The sequence below is a fragment of the Ixodes scapularis genome, unplaced genomic scaffold (genome assembly GCF_016920785.2).
Source record: "Ixodes scapularis isolate PalLabHiFi unplaced genomic scaffold, ASM1692078v2 PGA_scaffold7__128_contigs__length_106722199, whole genome shotgun sequence".
Taxonomy (NCBI): domain Eukaryota; kingdom Metazoa; phylum Arthropoda; class Arachnida; order Ixodida; family Ixodidae; genus Ixodes; species Ixodes scapularis.
The window spans coordinates 37,750,886-37,769,056 of NW_024609882.1; the positions used below are offsets into that span (position 1 = coordinate 37,750,886).

The window sequence follows — 18,171 nt, forward strand, 5'->3', positions numbered from 1 at the left end:
ATAGTATGTGTGTGTCAACATCTCGCACCACGTCTGCAAACACAGATTACCTGTAGTGAACAATTCCCAAAATGTTGTAGTATTCTGGCCTCTGCTTGTCTATCCAGACCACTGAAAAGCTCTGTACTACACAACTATGTAGTTGCAGGTAGCCACCTTGGCTTCAGTCAGGGCATAAAATGGGAACATTTGTCACATTCCCGAGGCACCAGCCCAAACAAGACGAGCAAGATCAACTTCGTCCGAGGGCATACCGGCAAATTGGCAATGTGCTTGACGAACTGAATCCCCTGGTAGTCTCTGCAGCGGACAAAAGCAGTCTCTGCCGTCTGGAAGTCCATCTTCTGTAGCGCTGCTTCTGCCAAAAGTTGCCTGTGCAGTGTAGAGAGATCAACTCGGAGTGAGAACTTTGTTTCACGGCACATATTCTACTAGTAGTTCTCTCAAGACCGGTTATAACGAAGTCGATGTGAATTTGAAAACACTTTGCTACATGTGCGTCTTCGTCAGATCTGGACTCCATAAAAGTATCACGCAAACAAAAAAAGAAAAAAATCACACAGGCTGTCAAAGGCCCATGTTTATCTTGACTGCAGAAACCTGTCGAGGCTTCCCTGCGCACGCTCTCTGCAAGGTACCTAGATCGAAGCCGCCTCTCGCCAACAGCAACAGGTTACGATCAAAAGAAAATCTTACGAGCTAAGTCCGGAACGCAATCAGAGCCCTATCAACAGCTACGACGGCTGCCGCGGAGGATGCCGGCAGTGGACGGCATTCTATACGTTGATGCCTTGTTTCAAGGAGATTACCTTTGTCTTTTGTTTTTTTGAGAATACCTTTGTCTTCCCCGTCGAGGTGTTGGCAATGCTGGGACTCGCCATTGCTGAGTGACGATGAGTCGCCGAATCGGTGCTTGTGCGAAGCTAGACTGTCGCGCAGAGAGCGACCACATTGACTAGTGATGCCGACACGGAACATGAAGCAAACAAAGCGTGCACGACACCGAGTTTGCGCTCAAGTTCGTGTTTCGTCGGTACAGAGAGCCTAGATTTAAGAAAGGGGGCAACTTCTCAATTGGAGTCACGTGGCTTGTGAGCCGTGTTTGCAAAATAAGCTGCGGCCTGCAAGGAGTCAAAAGTGTTCACCGTCTGCAAACATGTTCGCCTTTCCGCCCTGTTTCCGTGCTACGCTGGCCACGAGACAACCAAATGCAGGTGCGCTTGAGCCCATCTGCCCAGGAGGAGTCCACCATCAAATTGGAGTTGCTCCCTCTCTCAAATCTAGGTTCTTTCTGCCGTCTCCGTTGGTACTACACCATAGGTACATTGTCGCTAATGCTCCAAACGCCCTATCAGCATGCCGCAAGGGCTTTTCCGAGTGCGATACAGAAAAGCCGCTTCCTAGATAAGGAGCAGGGAGCAGACGACGATGCAGTGGCTGCCGCCGGTGGCCTTCGCAGCACATCTGCAGCTCGTTCTGGGCGGTTGCTCGGCCGCGGCGGCAAAGTGCGGTGGTGTGCAACTCGGTAAACTTTCAGAATTTGATTATTTTTTAAAAATTATCAGAAAATTTCTCTTCGCTATATCTGCGAAAGCTGCTCAATTTCCTTTGCTAGAAACAGACAGAAACACATCCGCAAGAGCTGCTCAATTTCCTTTGCTAGAAACAGATACAAACACGTTGAAAAACTGCTAGCGAGAATGGGAGATCGTAATGGCTTCACTGTAGCCGCTATTTTGTTATAACTGACTTCATTATAAGCAGTCACTACAGTAACGTAAAGGCTCACAAGTGGTACGAGCTTTCCTGTGCAACAGCCTATTGTTGTCGTTTACGAAAGAAGATTGGCGAACAAGCAAATGCCAATAGCACTCTGGATCAGAAATGACTTGCGCTGAAATTTAATTGTTATCAGCGCCTCGCAACTCGTCGGCCTCTTTTTATAAACATGCCGTCTTTGAGACCTTACGGTATATTCTACCTCGTAATGAATTATTCCGAGGACACATAAAATGTGCACATCTGAGGGGACAGCCAAACCCGTCCTCTTGCACGTGCACCGCAACATATGCCACTTGTCAGGTAGATAACTTATTGAGTGCTTTTCGTGTTACTACTTTATACGCAAGAGCTGGCAAGGCTGACACAGGACAGAACGAACATCCCTCTTAGGTAGCTCAGCCCGCACATAACACGTGATAGCGTGAAGAAGTAAGCACCTTACGTACTCAATGAGGCATTGATACCATGGAAGTGTTGATTCCTTTATTTATTGGCAATTACTATCCTTGGGCTAAGGTTTGCTCATTTTTCTCGTGGCACACACAGAAAAAAAAAGATCTTACCATAGCCGAGGGTGAGAGTTGTCCTCGATGAACTGTGTTGCCTCTTCGATGCCTACCTTGGCCAGCAGGTCCCGAGAGTCTCTCAAGGACTGTAAGAGGGGCAACGGCTTTCCCTAAGTCGCGTCCATACGGCCCTTCTAAAGGCTGCTTCGCACATTTGCATTCGACTGCAATCGACTGCATTACAACTATTCATAGCCACTTATGACGAGAGACTACTGATGCCACCTATCCGGTAGTCCTGCTACACCACCGACGTGCGTGTATTTCCTCATGTTTATATGCATCACGCTTTCGCCAAGGGTTTGAGATGTTTCCGACAATGTTGCATAGGCTTTACCGCTCAAATACTGCAACACCTGCAGTCTAGTGACATGCAGATTGGACGATAGATTTAGTCAGTTACAGGTTAAGAAAAGTTTTCGAGGGAAAGGAAGGCTGGGGAGGAGGAAGCACACAGAACGCTGAAGGGAGGAAGAGGTTTCCTCTTCTCCAGCATAGCGTCTGCTTCCTCCTCTCCAGCTTTCCTTTCCCTCAACAAGTTTTCTTAACCTGTTACTGACTATAGCACTGATGTGTTCATTCGCTGGAAGCGGTCGCCATGCGGTCAATCGCATTCGAAAAGCAAACTTGCGAACGGGTATATAGGTTGCATCCCACGCCGAACTGTAGAGCCTCTGCCAGGCACAAACTGGGCACTTCGTACCTTTGCCTCCATGTTGCAGACGAAGTCCGGACTCGGGTTTTCGGGGTCCTGCATGATTTCGTCGAGCAACACAGTCCTGATCTCGAGGTTCGAGAAAGTGCAGATGTACCCGCTCGACATCACCGGCTCCTGCGAAAGAACAGCCGCAAGATAAAGGTATGAGTTGCTCTTTCACTCTAAAAGACAATGAGATGAAGGCCCATGCTCCTGCTTGCCCTAAAAGTGTGATGAGGTTAACCATCGCAATCTATGGAACGAGCCTAGCAAATACATAAGCCCCGGAAGATATTCGACCTGAAATTACGGCCCGTGCGTGTGTGGATGTCGTGCTCAGTGTCACCGGCACGGGTTGAGTGGTTCGGTAGGCCCCCGCGTAGCGGCTGCATTCCAGAACATTTGCCACAAACTTGAAAAAAGAAAGGGAGGGCCTTGTGCGAGCATCGACCGACACCAGCACCTTGACCACGGAGTAAGATATATGTACCGAAAAAATACAAAGCAAGCGCCCGCTCAAAATTTGAAGATAATCGCGAAAAAATAGGGGCTGGGCACATGTGAGGTCATAAATTTTACATACCGTATTTACTCACATAATGAACGCACCCGCCACAACGGGTACCAATATTTAGACTTTTTTTTTTTTCTCCCTTGCATAATAAACGTTCCTCCAATTTTTGGCCCCGCAAGTCTCGAATTGCCACCAAGCCAATTTTCTTTTGCCGCGAAACGGTCAGGCCTAGTCAAGCCAAGCCAAGCTGCTATCGTAATGGCTGCAAGTGTGTAGTGGTGTAGTTGCGGAAGTGATCAACTGTAAAATCGAGCGGCGCGCACACTTGACGAAGCTTGGGTCGACGAATTGCCCAGCCCCGGACATTCTTCGCCTATCGTATGCATCACATGTCAACAAACATGCCGTCGTCTGTGGTCCGCTTTCGGACAGTGAAATCGTAAAAGTGGTTAGGCCTAAAAACGGTCACGTTGCTCTTTGTGCTGAGTGAGCTTCGTAGGGCGCTTTTCTTTCGGCAAAATTCACGCCGACAGTGCCCTAAAAAGGTTCACAGTTTATAAAGCATAATGCATGGTTACTGTGGCATGCCCCCGACCAGCCGTGGGTGCGCCTCCATCGGTGGAGACGTGCCACAGTACCCTACCGTGTCATATTGGAACCTAATATGACATTTGCACGAAGTGTGTAAATGCAAAAATTTTTCGGGAAAAAAAAGTGTGTTCATTATGCGAGTAAATACGGTATATATGTACAGTGCATATTTTTTCAGATGCGTCAAATTTTGGGGGTGGGCGCTTGCTGCGGATAAACAGTATTCTTTGGTAGGTGTCAGGGGCGTAGCCGGGGGAGGGGGGGGGGGCGGCTTATGGGGCTTCAGCTCCTACCGAAATCCAGTCGACCCTATAACATACACAAGCATTTGGACCCTCCCCCCCTCCCCCTCTCGTCCACGCAGGAGCCCACAGCTCGTGAGTAGCTGACAAGTGCTGGCCGTCATTCGACAATATTCAGCAAGGTTCAGTAGCGCCGTCTGTCGTTCTGCGACAACGATAACTGTCAGGATCTCTGATCACTTTTACAATATGCAAATCGGCCGCACACAAATGCAATTTCGTTGTCTTTAGGATGCTTAGAGCTCGTAGATTAAGTTATGACCATGAGGATCTCGAAAACACACTTTAGTGTCCCTTTCACACCTGTACCTGCACTTTCACTCACCTCTGGGTCCAAATTTCGAAAAACATACATCCGAGTCTTCTCCATGAGTGCGAAAAGTTCAGAGTTGTCCTGTAAATCAAAGGTCAGAGCAACATTCTTAAATACAACAATACACCTTTATGTCATATGGTACGAAGAGCTTAGAATTCTTCAAAATGAACAGTAATAGGGATGTGCTAATGTCAAAACACCTATTCCTCTTTGCTATCCACTTTGAGCCTGCTTCTTCCAACTTTTGGTGGGCTAGTACTATAAGCATACTAAACATCAGCAGATATGGTTAACACAAACTCTGAGACTGGGCAGCTTGCCCGGATAATTCTAAAAAAATGCAATGTCACTTTTATTTGTAGGGTGAACACATCTATTCTTGGGGTTATTAAATTCAAGCTCTCCTTGTTTCAGCCATATATTCTAGTGTATGTTCTACCCAATGTTCTGCTAGGAGTTCTACCACTAAGACTATCAAATACTTTTAGTAGGCATGTCCGTATACGTAGAGGATTTTGAGTTTGAGACGAAGTCGAAGCGAATAATGGTTTTGGCCAAATATTTTCTGATCGAATATAAAATAGTTTTTACAAAGTCTTTCACTGCCGTGCACCTAGCTTATAAACGAAAATTTAGCTAAACTCGTTAAGGTTGTTTTTAACCTTCCCCTTGTTCGCTTAAAAGTCCAGTTTATTTCAATATAACTATATTTATGAACTGTGGCATGTAAACGACAGATTTGTCAGAGCTATCCTAATCTAGGGGATTCATAAATCTGCTTGCTATATGCATATACTGTCGAGAACGGTTATAACGAAGTTGATTATAACAAAATATGGCTACAGCGAAGCGATCACGATTTCCCATTTCCTTTTGCACTTCATTGACCGAAGTCGGTTATAACGAAGAAGCGGATATAGCGAAGTGATTTCCGATTGCCGTTGACTTCGTTATAACCGGTCTCGACCGTACCGTATTTACTCGAGTAATAGCCGCTCTGTTTATGAAAAAAATCTGAGGGTTTGCTTTTCCACGGAGCATGCGGATTGCCAATCACAGCGATCGACAACATGACTCCAGCGGTTTACAGGAGAGAGATAACGTCTTCGCGCAAAGATACCATCTGTGAAGATTGAATTTGTATGGAGACTCCTGTTCTCGATCTAATCATTCGCTTTGTTATTTATGCGCAACACAATGATTGGCTGCATATGTGCTCTGCAGGAAAGTAGAAGCAAGGGCCTTGTTCATAAATAGTGCATCTATTACTCGAGTAAATACGGTATATTTATTTCTAAATAAAATCTGGAAAAAAACCCAAAAAAACAGACCTGTTTAAAAAAGGGTTCCCGGCCGGTACTATTTTCAGTGTTTGTGCGTATGGTGCATGATTTGCTCGCATCGCAATGCGACGAATATGCGCATTCTGGGCTGAGGAGATTGTACGCTGGGCTGAGTACTTGTAAATATTGGTATAACTGGGGACAACTTTTCTGGCAATGAAGCCAAAAATATCAGTGAGACCCATACCCCATAAGCAGACCCATAAGCAGAGCCCCTAAAGCCCCATAAGCAGACCCATAGCTTTGGCTTCGCCACAGTGCACAGGTGCTCGGTGAGAAGCTCCCTCGACAAGGCTAACCTGCGGCGATCAACCTTTCGAAAAGTATAAATATCGCAGTATTATTCGAAACTACTATTCTAAAATTCAAATATTCACAGAATACTACCTTTTAGTACTGTGTTTACAAGCTGTCCTCTGGCAACAGTGATTTGAAGAATGTTAGATTTGATTCACCATAAAGAGATTATATTTGCACACTAGAATTAGTGCACATTCAACTGACGATTGGCAACAGATGGAAGTACTGGTCTGAAACATAAATCAAAATACCGTAAAATCCCGCGAGATGCCCCACCTTCGAAATAAAGCCCACCTCTATTTTTGGCTTGATTTGTTATATTTTTAAACACCAACAGATAGCCCACTCCTAGTAATGGTAGTGTTGGGATCAATGATGGCCTCGGTGTAAATGAGGCTAGTTAGCTATGGTGGGATATAAGCGACCGCTGCTGATTGGGACGTACAGCCATCTTTGCTTCGTTGCCCTTTGCCACCATAACAAGCTTGGAAGGGACACAACCTAAAAATAACTATTTTTTTAATTTTCCTTGATTGTACACTGAAGGTTAGCCCAGTCCATATTTTCTACCAATTTGCTCTTGATGTAAGTGGGCTATCTCTCGGGATTTTACAGTAAGGCCTCGGAGATAAGAAATAAGCAGAATGGGAGCACCCGTTTGGAGTAATTTGTGACACCTCTAAAAGAAATACATAACACACCTTTGCCCACTTGACGTCCCACACATCTCGGCGCTCGAAGGCCAGTTGCTCGCCTTGAGACGACCTCGCTTCAAGGTCGTGTAGTAGCATGTTTCCCGTGATATCAATGACTGACATGCGGCTGTTAAAGAAAACAAAAGAAAAAATATAATACTCTAGTGATTACAAATAAACACTACAGTAAGCGGCCAATGTCACTGGGAATCGAGGACATTCAAAAGCTCAAGGGTGCTGGAAGACTAGGCAAGGGAAAAGTTGCAAGAGTTTGGGGAACCTATGAAGTAAGGGCAGGCATTATTTTCGTGAAACGTCCTGCAGGAGCTTGTTACTGAATGTTACGATATTACTACTCTTGTAGCATCTGCTCACAAGAAAATGGCGCTTACTAGTTGGCTGCTTGATGCTGTATTGATGCCAGTTAGGCCACCTGTAGCAGCTGACAATTTGTTGCGCAAGTGGAACTTGCATACAAGAAGCATCTACTTATTAAGATCTGTTTGTTTACATCCATGGTTTATTGTACTAAATGAACTGACATTTACATACAGTAAAGCTCTTGTATAAGGGTGGCTGCCGCAAACAGGTTTCGCTCTAGGACACGTCTACCTACATAAATGTATGGTACAGTCATTTCTCTTTTTCACCTTCCTTCAAAACATAACCCCTGTCTCCAGAGGTGCCTTTCTAGAGAAACGCATGCACATGAAAGTAGGTGCACACAGTTTTGCGCCAAAGAGCGACATACAGTGGTCTCATTTCTCTGACAAAAAGACGGTCCTGCCATTGGTTTGAGAGTGAGAACAATCTAGAGTTTTGGCATTTCATCAATGTCCCAAGGCTCTATACTTCGTTTCAGCTTCGGTCCGAGCGCGGCCGATGTTATGAGCCGAAGGGCCAATCAAACAGCGAAAGAGGCACAACGTCATGGCGTGCTCTCTGCAGTTGATTAGACCAGCCGGTATTCGCCGTCTCTCTCTGCGCGCTCCTCTGCCGGCTAGTCCTATCAAACGCAAAGAGCACGCCATGACGCTGTGCTTTTGGCGCTGTTTGATTGGCCCTTCGGCTCATAACATTGGCCGCGCTCGGACCTAAGCTGAAACGAAGTATAGCAGTCTGTTGCCATGACCTTAGAATGGCAATAGACGCAAAGAATCTAAGCTATGTGTTGCGTGAGCCACTGCCTACACTATAAAGAGAGGAAAAAAACTAAATTTAAGCTTGGGTCCAGCATACAACTCAAACAACCTGTAAGTATGAATGACACCTCACCTGGAGTTGCAGTTGAGTGCTATCTTGGTGGGCCGGCAGGAGAGGACATATTTTTGCACCATTGCCAGATGTGGCATCGAGTAGCGCTGGAACGTCCCAGATTCTCTTCCCTATGATTGACAAAAACAAGCCCTCATTTGTACGCTTGTCTCATCAGGGAGGAGGCTATAAAGACGAGGATTTGGTGGCACCAGTCTGCCGACAGGTGATCCTTATACAGAAGAGGTGCATGCACAAACAGTCTAAGCTCATTACAACAGACCTGGTTACAACAGACATTTGGATATAACTTATTGATTTGTGAAGTTCGGTTGGTTTTACTCTGGATACCATTGACTCAACTTCATATCTGCGTACAACATACTCCTTTTACAACAGTCCAAAATCTGGGTCAAAATCAAGGTCAGTTGTAACGAGCTTACACTGTAACAGGTAAGTTTTGTTAAGGGGGGACACTACCCAGAAAGGGGATGTTGGCTCTTAGATCGCAGGTGTCGAAGCTAATACTGATTCTAAATATCTATACCGAGTATAACACGCTAAGGGTACAGAAAAGCAAACTCACAACAATAAGCATCCTCTCCGACGCCGTAAGGCAGCAGATGGGGTCGGAATTGGGCTGGAATGAGAAGCATGGTACGCAACATCATTTTGCTAAGTCTTTGTCAACAAACGCCAAAGTTTTCCCTCACTTGACACGAATGGAGCATGTCAGAGCCTTACCTGATGTTTTCTTTTCGGCTGTGCGAGAACACAAAAAGTGAATCGTGTCATTTAAGAATCATAGGCAAAACGGAAGTGAAAGTTGACACCAAGAGTGAATGCGAGCTTACCTCGTAAATTTTGTCCGGGTCGAGAGGGCCCTCTCCTCCCAAGGACATGTCGTTGACATGGAAAACCCTGCACACGGTGGAAATTCCTGTTAGTCGAGCGTCGCCGAGAAGCACTTGTGCCAATCTCGTTCATAGTTGTTATGAATTAGTATTGCGGCGCCTGGAGCACGTCTCCAACTGGTGTGCTTAACGCATCCTCAAATAAAGTCTTCCAATAAATTCTCTCTTGATTTTTGCCTGATGACGTCACAAAGGTGTCATGCTGTTGATTGCCGCGAACCTGGCAGTGGCAGATCAGCGGAGGTGGGTGCGGCAGACGGATGTTTTGCTGCAGGTCACTTTCTAGCTTGACAGTTCATGGGAGCTTAGGCAGCCGGGAGTTAGAACGTGGCAACCACAGTAACGCTCTTGTTCGCTTATACAGGGAGTTTTCGAGAAACGAGAATCATGTTTTTAAGCCCAGGTAAATAAACTATGCATTGTAGAATGATCAAACTTCATGAGAATGTGACGCTAGTGGTTGGGATAGAACACAAGAACATGACATTACTAGCTAGACCAAAAGATAATGGAAAAAAAAAAGAAATTTTTCTATGAGCCGACATTCACCTAAGCTTAAAGGACAAATGCAAAAGAAAAAAAAATGTTTTTTTTTTCAAACAGGCTAGATGGAAAAAGAACAATATAAAACAAATTTACAACGAAAAAAAAAAAAATGTGGAGCTATATTTACGGCGCAAAACGAATTTGTAGGTAGGCCTATGCGCCGCCGCGTTGCGTCACCGCCGCCGCAAAGCACACTGAGCATTGTGCGACGCCACTTCAATGCGTTTCTCCACGCCGCAGTCGTTGCCGCCACACAAGTCCGTTTGCTTCGGGGCACCGCCGCCGTCATATGACCAGCGCACAGGTTTATCACGTCTGCGCGCGCTTTTTCAGGAGTTTCCTTTGGGCTCTAAAAGTTACTTATTAATCTTAGTTTCTTGTTATACTTCAAACAAATATGAATAAATTACTTTTAGAGGCAATAGGAAGCTTCCGAAAGAACGCAAGCACCACGTGACAAATATGTACCAGTCACGTGATAAATAAGAGTCATTTTTCTGCGGCACCCGCGGGTGCCAACTACAAATTCGTATCGCGCAATAAGTATAGCTCTAAAAATTTTTTTTTTCGTTGTAAATTTGTTTTATGACTTTCTTTTCCCAACCATGTGTCCTTTAATATTGTCAAAACAGGAAATGACACTGTGGTTGCCTGTGGCATCTATTTCAGTGAAAAAAAAAAAAAAAACTTGTCAGCAAGAAAGAAATCAATGTCCTCTTTCTTGCCGACAAGTGTTTACCACTGATATAAATAACACAAGCGTCCACAATGCCAAGTTTTGTTTTGACGAGATTAGGCTTAGGTGGACGTCGGCTCGTAGAGAAATTTCGTTTTTCTAAATTATTTTTTGATCCAGGTGACATCACATTCTCAAACTTATGCATTCTATTCGAACCGCTAGCGTCAGATTCTCACGGAGTTTGAGATTTCAGCGATGCATAGTTTATTTACTCGGGCCGAAAAACACCGTTTTCATTCTCTCGGGAACTTCCTGTACTTTTGCTGGAACATCTACGACCAACCGCTGGGGTTGCGGCATTCGACAGCATGACACGCCAGTTCCCGCGACTTCATTTGTTGCCACTCTAAAGCCAATCTTGATGCACGGGTGGTACTCTAAACACTTTACTCGGAGCCACGTTTTAGCCACCATAATTATATGCAACACATTGGATGTTACTGTCAAAGCAATCGTCAGGAGTCTGCAACAAAATGTGGGAAAATCTGGGGAAGTGTGGGTGAATCGGGCGAAAGTTTTCCTACTTTTCCAACGTGGGTTTGCTCCTCTGCGCGGACAGTTCCAGGACGGTTCTTCCCCGCGGCGTCTGGAAGCGCCAGACGAAGACCTGGTCGGCCGACGCGGCAAGGACGTAGGACTCCGTCATGTAAAGGTGGCGCGGCTCCACTTCCGTCGTCGTGGAGTCCACCGGCGTTCCGATGGAGTTGCAGACGCTCAGTGTGTACTGCAAGATTGCGACGCAGCAGGCTAGAATGGTAGTTCCTCGTGTAGCACATGCTGTCTTTTCCCAACTTCATTAGATTGTCGAGACCAGTACCATACTTTCCGGACCATACGTGCAAAAAGTTGCAATTTTAGGCAGTACGGACTATCCACAGGTGCCAACTATAACAATGATTTGTTTCTTCTAGATTGTTCGCTATGATGAGACGTGATGGTTTTCGTGAATGGCAGAGTCTACACTCGTAATAATCGACCTTGATTTTGACCAAGATTTCCGTCTGTTGTAAAAGGAGTACTGTGTGCAGATATGGAGCTGAATCAATGGTATGTAGGTCAAAACCAACCGAACTTCACAAATCGGAATGTTATATCCAAATTATTAATCTGTGATAAAAGCTTATTTGTGAGCTAATAAGGCAAGCATTTGTCCAAGTGTGCTGTGTACAATAATATTTTGTTTTTCATATAGATTATGAACCGGGAGCAAACTCTAGTCCAGAAAATATGGTACACAAGATCTGACTGCACTTAGGCCATGCTCTGTTGCGCAGATGATTCTAGCTGCTTCCCAAACCGCTGTGCTTTCTTAAGCATGGCTCTAAAGTCAAGTGCAATAGGTGACTGCAAATCAAGTTGGAGTAAATGTAAAGGTTCCTCTGACCTGAGGACTTGGTCCTTCTTCCTTGGTGGCGATCACGCACAGTTCTCCTGCAGAGCCCATCCTCAAAAGGTTCTTCATATACTTTACATGTTTCTGTTCGTGCGAGAAAAACAGTAAAAGCTGTTAGTTTACCTATGTTTTTCCTCCTATTTTTAACAGTGCATACACCCATTGTTACGAATTTCTGAGGAGAGCTCCAGTATTGTTAAATAAAATAAATAAATATTAAGGAATTAGCGACATTAGGACTGTGACAATGAGAGTCCTTTTTAATTATTTGGCACAGCTTGTCTTTCAGGAATGCATCACGAGCGTGGAAAATATAAGTGATTCTTCACACCCTTGTGACAAACTCAATGACGCCTAGTCTTAAAACCACTCTGAGCCGACTCTATTGAAAATTTCTAAATAGCTGGCCGTTCCCTAAAGCTCGATGTGGCAATTTCGAGCTCTACCTTACCTTCAGTGTTGCAAATACTCGCTAAATTGCAAAATCTTAAATAAGCTTGAACGTACTACACCGACGCTCGACACGTTTCTTCTCCGCAGCAGCTTCAACAAATTTGTCAGTCGTCGAAGCAGAAAAAACGGTACCCAGAAGAAATTCGGCTCCTCTGCACGAGCAGGTGCAGGTGCACACCGATTTGCCTAAATGAAACACCATCTCTGTCCCGAATTCGTTCCACAGTTAAAACCCATCCCACCGGTAGCGGCCACAAGCACCGTCACCTGCACATCATCTGCCACCAGTATGGTGCCCAGAACGCATCTCCAACCATAGCGTCCCAAAAACTGGTCCCTCGACTTCCGTCCAATAACGTCCTAAAAGTTTCACGCCGTTGCCAGCCGTGATCCCGATGGTGTCACAGCAGCGGTAGTGGAAGTGGCAGGCGGCTGTTCCGCTGCGAGCCGCCCTCCAGCCTGACGGCCCACGGAAGCTTTACCAGCCGGGGGTACAAACGCCACGACGACGGCGCCACTCGCGTTCCCTTGTGCCTTTTGCCGACGCTTCTAGCGCCAACCACCAGGACGGCACCTCCGGCTTTCCGGACGTCGTTTGTCGTCACTTCAGGACCGCTTTCGATGCGGGACGCCATGCACACGAGTCAGAGCGACGCGTCTTTTGGCTCCACACCGCCAGTGCTCAACAAAACAAGCCTCCGAGCTCTGTGTGTGTGTACCACGTCCTCATTTTGCCCACCGAACTCCTGCCCGACGACGTCACAATTGTGCACTGGGTCGGGATGTCCCCCAAGCTAGCGACTGTTCTTAAAATGCCGTCGCGTTCACCAACGAGCGCGGGGGATGGCGGGTACCCGTTCAGTCGACAAAAATTTCACGGGAACCGACGAGATGAGGATGGTGGGGCACCTTTTTTGGACGCCCCGCCTGTGGCGTGCGCCCTTTGCCTTTTATCGCGCTTTGGCCGTGTGTGCATGCTCAAAGTCCACGAGGCGTCCACACGTTGTCAACGGTGAGAAGCCCTTGCTGTGGAAGGAAGAACCGAAACTCCTCCCTGCTGTTCTCTCATCCTGCCAGTGACAAACCCCAGCAGCTGGAGTTTAACCCCCCCGATGCCAATAATGCACACATCTGCTCGCCTGCTGTGTCATTCCTTAAAAAACTAACGCCTCAGGACATCGATGAGGCAACCCATTCTCTTGAATGTCCCTGCAACGTCGCTCGTCGTCTTTTTTCCACAGACCCTCCCCTCCAATCACTGAAGGGTACCGGATGTGGAAATCTCCTGGAATATTGGGACTGATTCAACCGTAGAGTACTTGCCTCATTGCTGTTGATGTTCCAGAAGATGACTGTGCTCTCCACACGATCCACTTTGCTGAATGAGTATGCGATCGTGTTTGCCAGGAAGCACCACTGAAACAAAAAGTTGTGCTTTTGACGTCGGACGCCTCGTTTGGCCCTGTGTGTGCCCATGTCAAAAAAGGAGAAAGAAGTGGGCGACGGACCTTGTAGTCCGGACGAATGTTGGCGAAGAAAATAAACGAGTCGACGGCCAGGGCGATGCGGAGGCCAGTGCCCTCCCAGGCACAAGCTGAGATGTCCCTGCCCGGAACTCGCAATGTGTGCAAGTGCTGGAAAGACAAACAGTGCACGACCTTTAGAGGGGATTCAAGGTCGGGATATGTTTATACGTCCGAGCCAAGAAAACCAGAAAGATGGGGAGAGCCAAAGTTAAGTCACCTTTCAAACAACCAACCACAAGTGGCTGGAGATGGGTGCAGAACCGTTCTGAAGTGCAACGGACTTACAAAATGCAAACGTCTGCGTGCGTAACAGATTGCAAGAGATTACCGATTTTGCCTAAGGAAATGGTAAAGTATAGTGCAAAAAAGGTCTAGAAGTAGCACTCATGGTCACTTCTTGAAAGAAGTGACCATGAGTGCCACTCTTCCTTCGTTCTCCCTGAAAGGAGAATATCCAATATTCTTCTTCTTGAAAGGAGAATATTGGACACCTTGCATTACCGTAAAATCCTGAAAAATTCCCCACCCCCGCAAGATAGCTTACCCCTATTTTTGGCTTGATTTGCTATATTTTTTTAAAGACCGAAGGATAGCCCACTCCTACTAATGTGTAGCAGTATTGGGAATCGGGATCAATGATGGCCCCAGTGTAAATGCAGCTCCTTATCTATGGCGGGATATAAGAGAACGTTGCTGACTGGGAAGTACAGTCATCTATGCTTCGTTGCCTCTCGCCACCATAACAAGCTTGGAAGAGACACAACCTAAAAAGGGCAATTTTTTAAAACTTTTCTTGATTGTACATCGAAAGTTAACCCACTCTATATTTTCATACGATTTGGTCCTTATGTCAGGTGGGCTATGTCTCGGGAGTTTATGGTATGTGTAGTTTTTTTTAGGGGTGTGCGAATATTTGAGATTTCGAATACAAATTGAATATTGTTCTTATTCAATTCGTATTCGATTCGAGAATTGAATTGCATACTGAGAAATTTCCTAATATTCGGTTATGGCGGAATATTCTGGCAATGTATTATTTGGGCAAATATAGTGACTAATCCACGCACGGGACATTCCCTGAACATTCAGAGCTTCCTTAAAAGCCAAGTTTAGTCGCCTAAAATTGTGGGTATTGTAGCCATGTTTTTTCATAAAACCTTTCTGTTTACGTTATAAGTAGAACTGCCATATTTGCACGACTTTAATGCACTCCCAATTGTAATGCGCAGGCAGATTTATCACCCAGATATTCAAAAAGTAAATTGCTGCCGATTTTAGGTAAAATAAGGAAGTTGAACACATGCCTCATAAAACAGATTTTATGAAATGCACGCTAACATAAAAATAAATACTGTGCACTAGTCGCTGTTGTCAGAGTCCGACGATGGTTCTTCGCAGTCCAGAGAAGTAATCCTTGCATTTGTCTAAAGCATATTATGTGCCGCGCTTCTCGCGCTTGTACGTGTGAGCGATCGTCGTTTCTGTGAGGGTTGTCTTCCAAACAACACTCTGTGGGCTCGTCGAATCACTGCCATTGCGAGACCACACAGTGCTGCTTTGTTGTTATCTTTTCCTGCCAGTGTGATGGCCTTTCATTTAAATAAGGCCTCCTAGTGGAATTCCTTTAGTTTTTCCATTCTTAAAACGGCAGACATGAGTTTGCAGATGTGAAAGAATGTGCGTGATACGGATACCAAAATGGCGAATGTAAACAGACGGTTGCAATGGCAAATGGGGCTAGTCATCTTATACTGAGTATTGCATTTTTCTTTTGAGTTTCGGCTTTAGGTTTCGATTGTAAAGCATATGTAATTTTGGAAACTGATTTTGGCAAAAAAAAAAGTGTGTATTAGAATTGTGCAGACACGGTATGTATATTAGGTTATGACAAAGGAGCTGTTTTGGCTTTCGTTTTGCCACGTCTCCATTGTGAGTCACACTTCTAGCTACCTTATATCTTCTGCTGCAGGAGCAAGGGTATTTTCTGCTGCAGAAGCAGTTGCCACAGCGAAATGGGCACGTCTATGTACTGAATATGTGGAACATCTAATTTCCTTGCATGATAATTTGCAATAATTGCATGAGCAGCTAATATTTGACTTGCTGGCTAGTCAAGGGCAATTTCAATTATTTTCTTAAAAAAGGTGACTACCAGTTTCTGTGACAACATTACAGGTTGCATTTTTACATGCTATCTAGAAATGTGCAGTTTTCTACAATCTTAATTTTGTCAATTTGTATACCTTATCAGTTGCACCCTTTGCCTGCTTTCATGTACAGTAGTCAAGTGATTACCAGTCAAGTTGTAATAGCTGCATCACCAGTTGCATCGTTTATATGGTGCCTAGTCAGGTTGTTTCATTTACCTGAAGTTGCTAACATCATTTTCGGTTTTTACTGTAATAAAAAAAGTATAAGCATATTTTCTTTTGTTATTTCTTAGTGGTACACACATATTCGAAACATATTCGATATTCAAAGCTATTTTTTTCTAATATTCATACTCGAAAATTTCAATATTCTAACACCCCTAGTTTTTTTGCTTTGACGGATGCAATGATTTGCAGCGGTACTATTGATTTTGTTGAACTAGCCATGTGACTTAATGGGGAGAGCCAAGTGGTTGCATATGATATCCGACTCCAAAAATGTAAACTTTCTTTTTATCCCTCCAGGTCCTGTCTAATTCACCCCTTACAGAAGGAGAAAATAAAAACATTGTAAGCACTGTGACATTGCCTGGCAAGCCTCTCTACCTTGTAGTTGCTCTGGTCAATTTTTTTTCATTTGGGATTACGACTGTGTTCAGCTAAAGCAGTGTCTCTGAATTACAAGGTATAATCTTTTTAAGATATTGTGTGTCGTTTTATAAATATCATGGCTCAAAGTTTGGTTCCGGACATCTACGGTAAAACCGAAACTATCTGCTAGAGGGATGGCAACGCTGATCATCAGCCGTACGTACAGCTGCGACGTGACGTCACAAGGGTGCGCCGCATAGTGTTCCGCGACTAAAAGCTAACCCGCTAAAAAGCAGCTGGTTGCATCTTTAAATTTGGTTTTAGTGGAGTGTGTGGCTTCACTCTGATGTAACATTTCGGCTGTGATCATATTTTGTGCCACTAAAGTGAGGCCAGTCACTTATTTTGGTTTCGTTTTCGACCAGAGTTGCCCTTTAAGCATTCTTTGGAACGTAAGACACAGCACAAACATTACACCGGTGGATTTTCGCTTTTTTCTCACTCAGAGAGAATATTATGCAACATAACATTTTACTGCTTAAAGATGTGCCCCCAATGAGCACCATTCAACACACTAGTAGTTCTAATGACAGCCTCCCAATCCTACAAGAAAGGGAAAAAAATCGGCCATTGCTCTCTCGTGCCAACCGTGTCATACTCCGTACCTTCTACTATTCTGATTAATGGGTCGAGCGCCTTGATTCGCTATGGTACTTAAAACCAAAAACATTTATACAAGATGTTGAACGATCATACTTGGCCGTAAGGGTTGAAAAACTTGACCATGTTCCTTTTTTCAGTGTCTCCTGCATAGTGCTTTCCAGTGACTGCAAGCATGGTCCCGTCGTGATTCCACTGGAGGCATGTTGCCGTCATGTCCGTATCCAGGATGAGTGGGGCTGAAATTGCAACGGAATTAAAACAAAAATTGAGAACATACATCTGATATGTGTGTTGCATTTACCACATGCGGTTAGTCCAAACAAAAACAAAAGTGCTCCAAAGAAAAAAAGAAAGATTACTCTAATTGTACTGTTGCCCTACACCTGTCGCATCAAGAAAAAAAATCATGCATATAGTGTATATGGTGTACAAAGGTAATAACAGAAATTGGCTAACAAAAAAAAGAAATCTGCATTTTACATTTGATATGTGTATGGTTTGATGAACAAAGAAAAATATGATCTTAAATGCACATAGCACAAGTGTCATAATTGAACATGTGAAAGGAGAAATCAGTAATGCTCCACAAGGAGCGAAACATTTTCTCAAATTCATAGCTGTCGAGGCAAACGACCTAAACCTAAATTGAGACGCCACTAAGGCTCCAGTCTAAGCTCATGCCAATAGGAATGCACTGTGGCCCTATAACTAAGGACTGTGCCCTAGTGCAAAGTGTTCTCATAACATTGTATGTTATTGGTTGCTAGTTGCATGTTACAAACAAGCAGGTATAGTTATTGGCAAGTGGTAGTTTTCCATTAGGAGGGCAAGCTATT

General features: G+C 44.8%; 1 protein-coding gene across 1 annotated transcript in view; it reads right to left on the reverse strand.

Annotated features, from left to right (window-relative positions):
• Positions 1-18,171, reverse strand: part of LOC8024178 (WD repeat-containing protein 35) — a 43,597-nt gene that overhangs the window by 19,927 nt on the left and 5,499 nt on the right. The window contains exons 9-22 of the mRNA XM_040502261.2: positions 17,429-17,571; positions 13,914-14,039; positions 13,729-13,821; positions 11,944-12,036; positions 11,084-11,283; positions 9,215-9,281; positions 9,105-9,122; positions 8,947-9,000; positions 8,382-8,491; positions 7,113-7,233; positions 4,778-4,846; positions 3,052-3,180; positions 2,346-2,434; positions 255-372 (exon numbers count right to left, since the gene is read on the reverse strand). Of these exons, the coding sequence (XP_040358195.1) occupies positions 255-372; positions 2,346-2,434; positions 3,052-3,180; positions 4,778-4,846; positions 7,113-7,233; positions 8,382-8,491; positions 8,947-9,000; positions 9,105-9,122; positions 9,215-9,281; positions 11,084-11,283; positions 11,944-12,036; positions 13,729-13,821; positions 13,914-14,039; positions 17,429-17,571 (1,430 nt within the window). The remainder of the gene's footprint in view (positions 1-254; positions 373-2,345; positions 2,435-3,051; positions 3,181-4,777; positions 4,847-7,112; positions 7,234-8,381; positions 8,492-8,946; positions 9,001-9,104; positions 9,123-9,214; positions 9,282-11,083; positions 11,284-11,943; positions 12,037-13,728; positions 13,822-13,913; positions 14,040-17,428; positions 17,572-18,171) is intronic.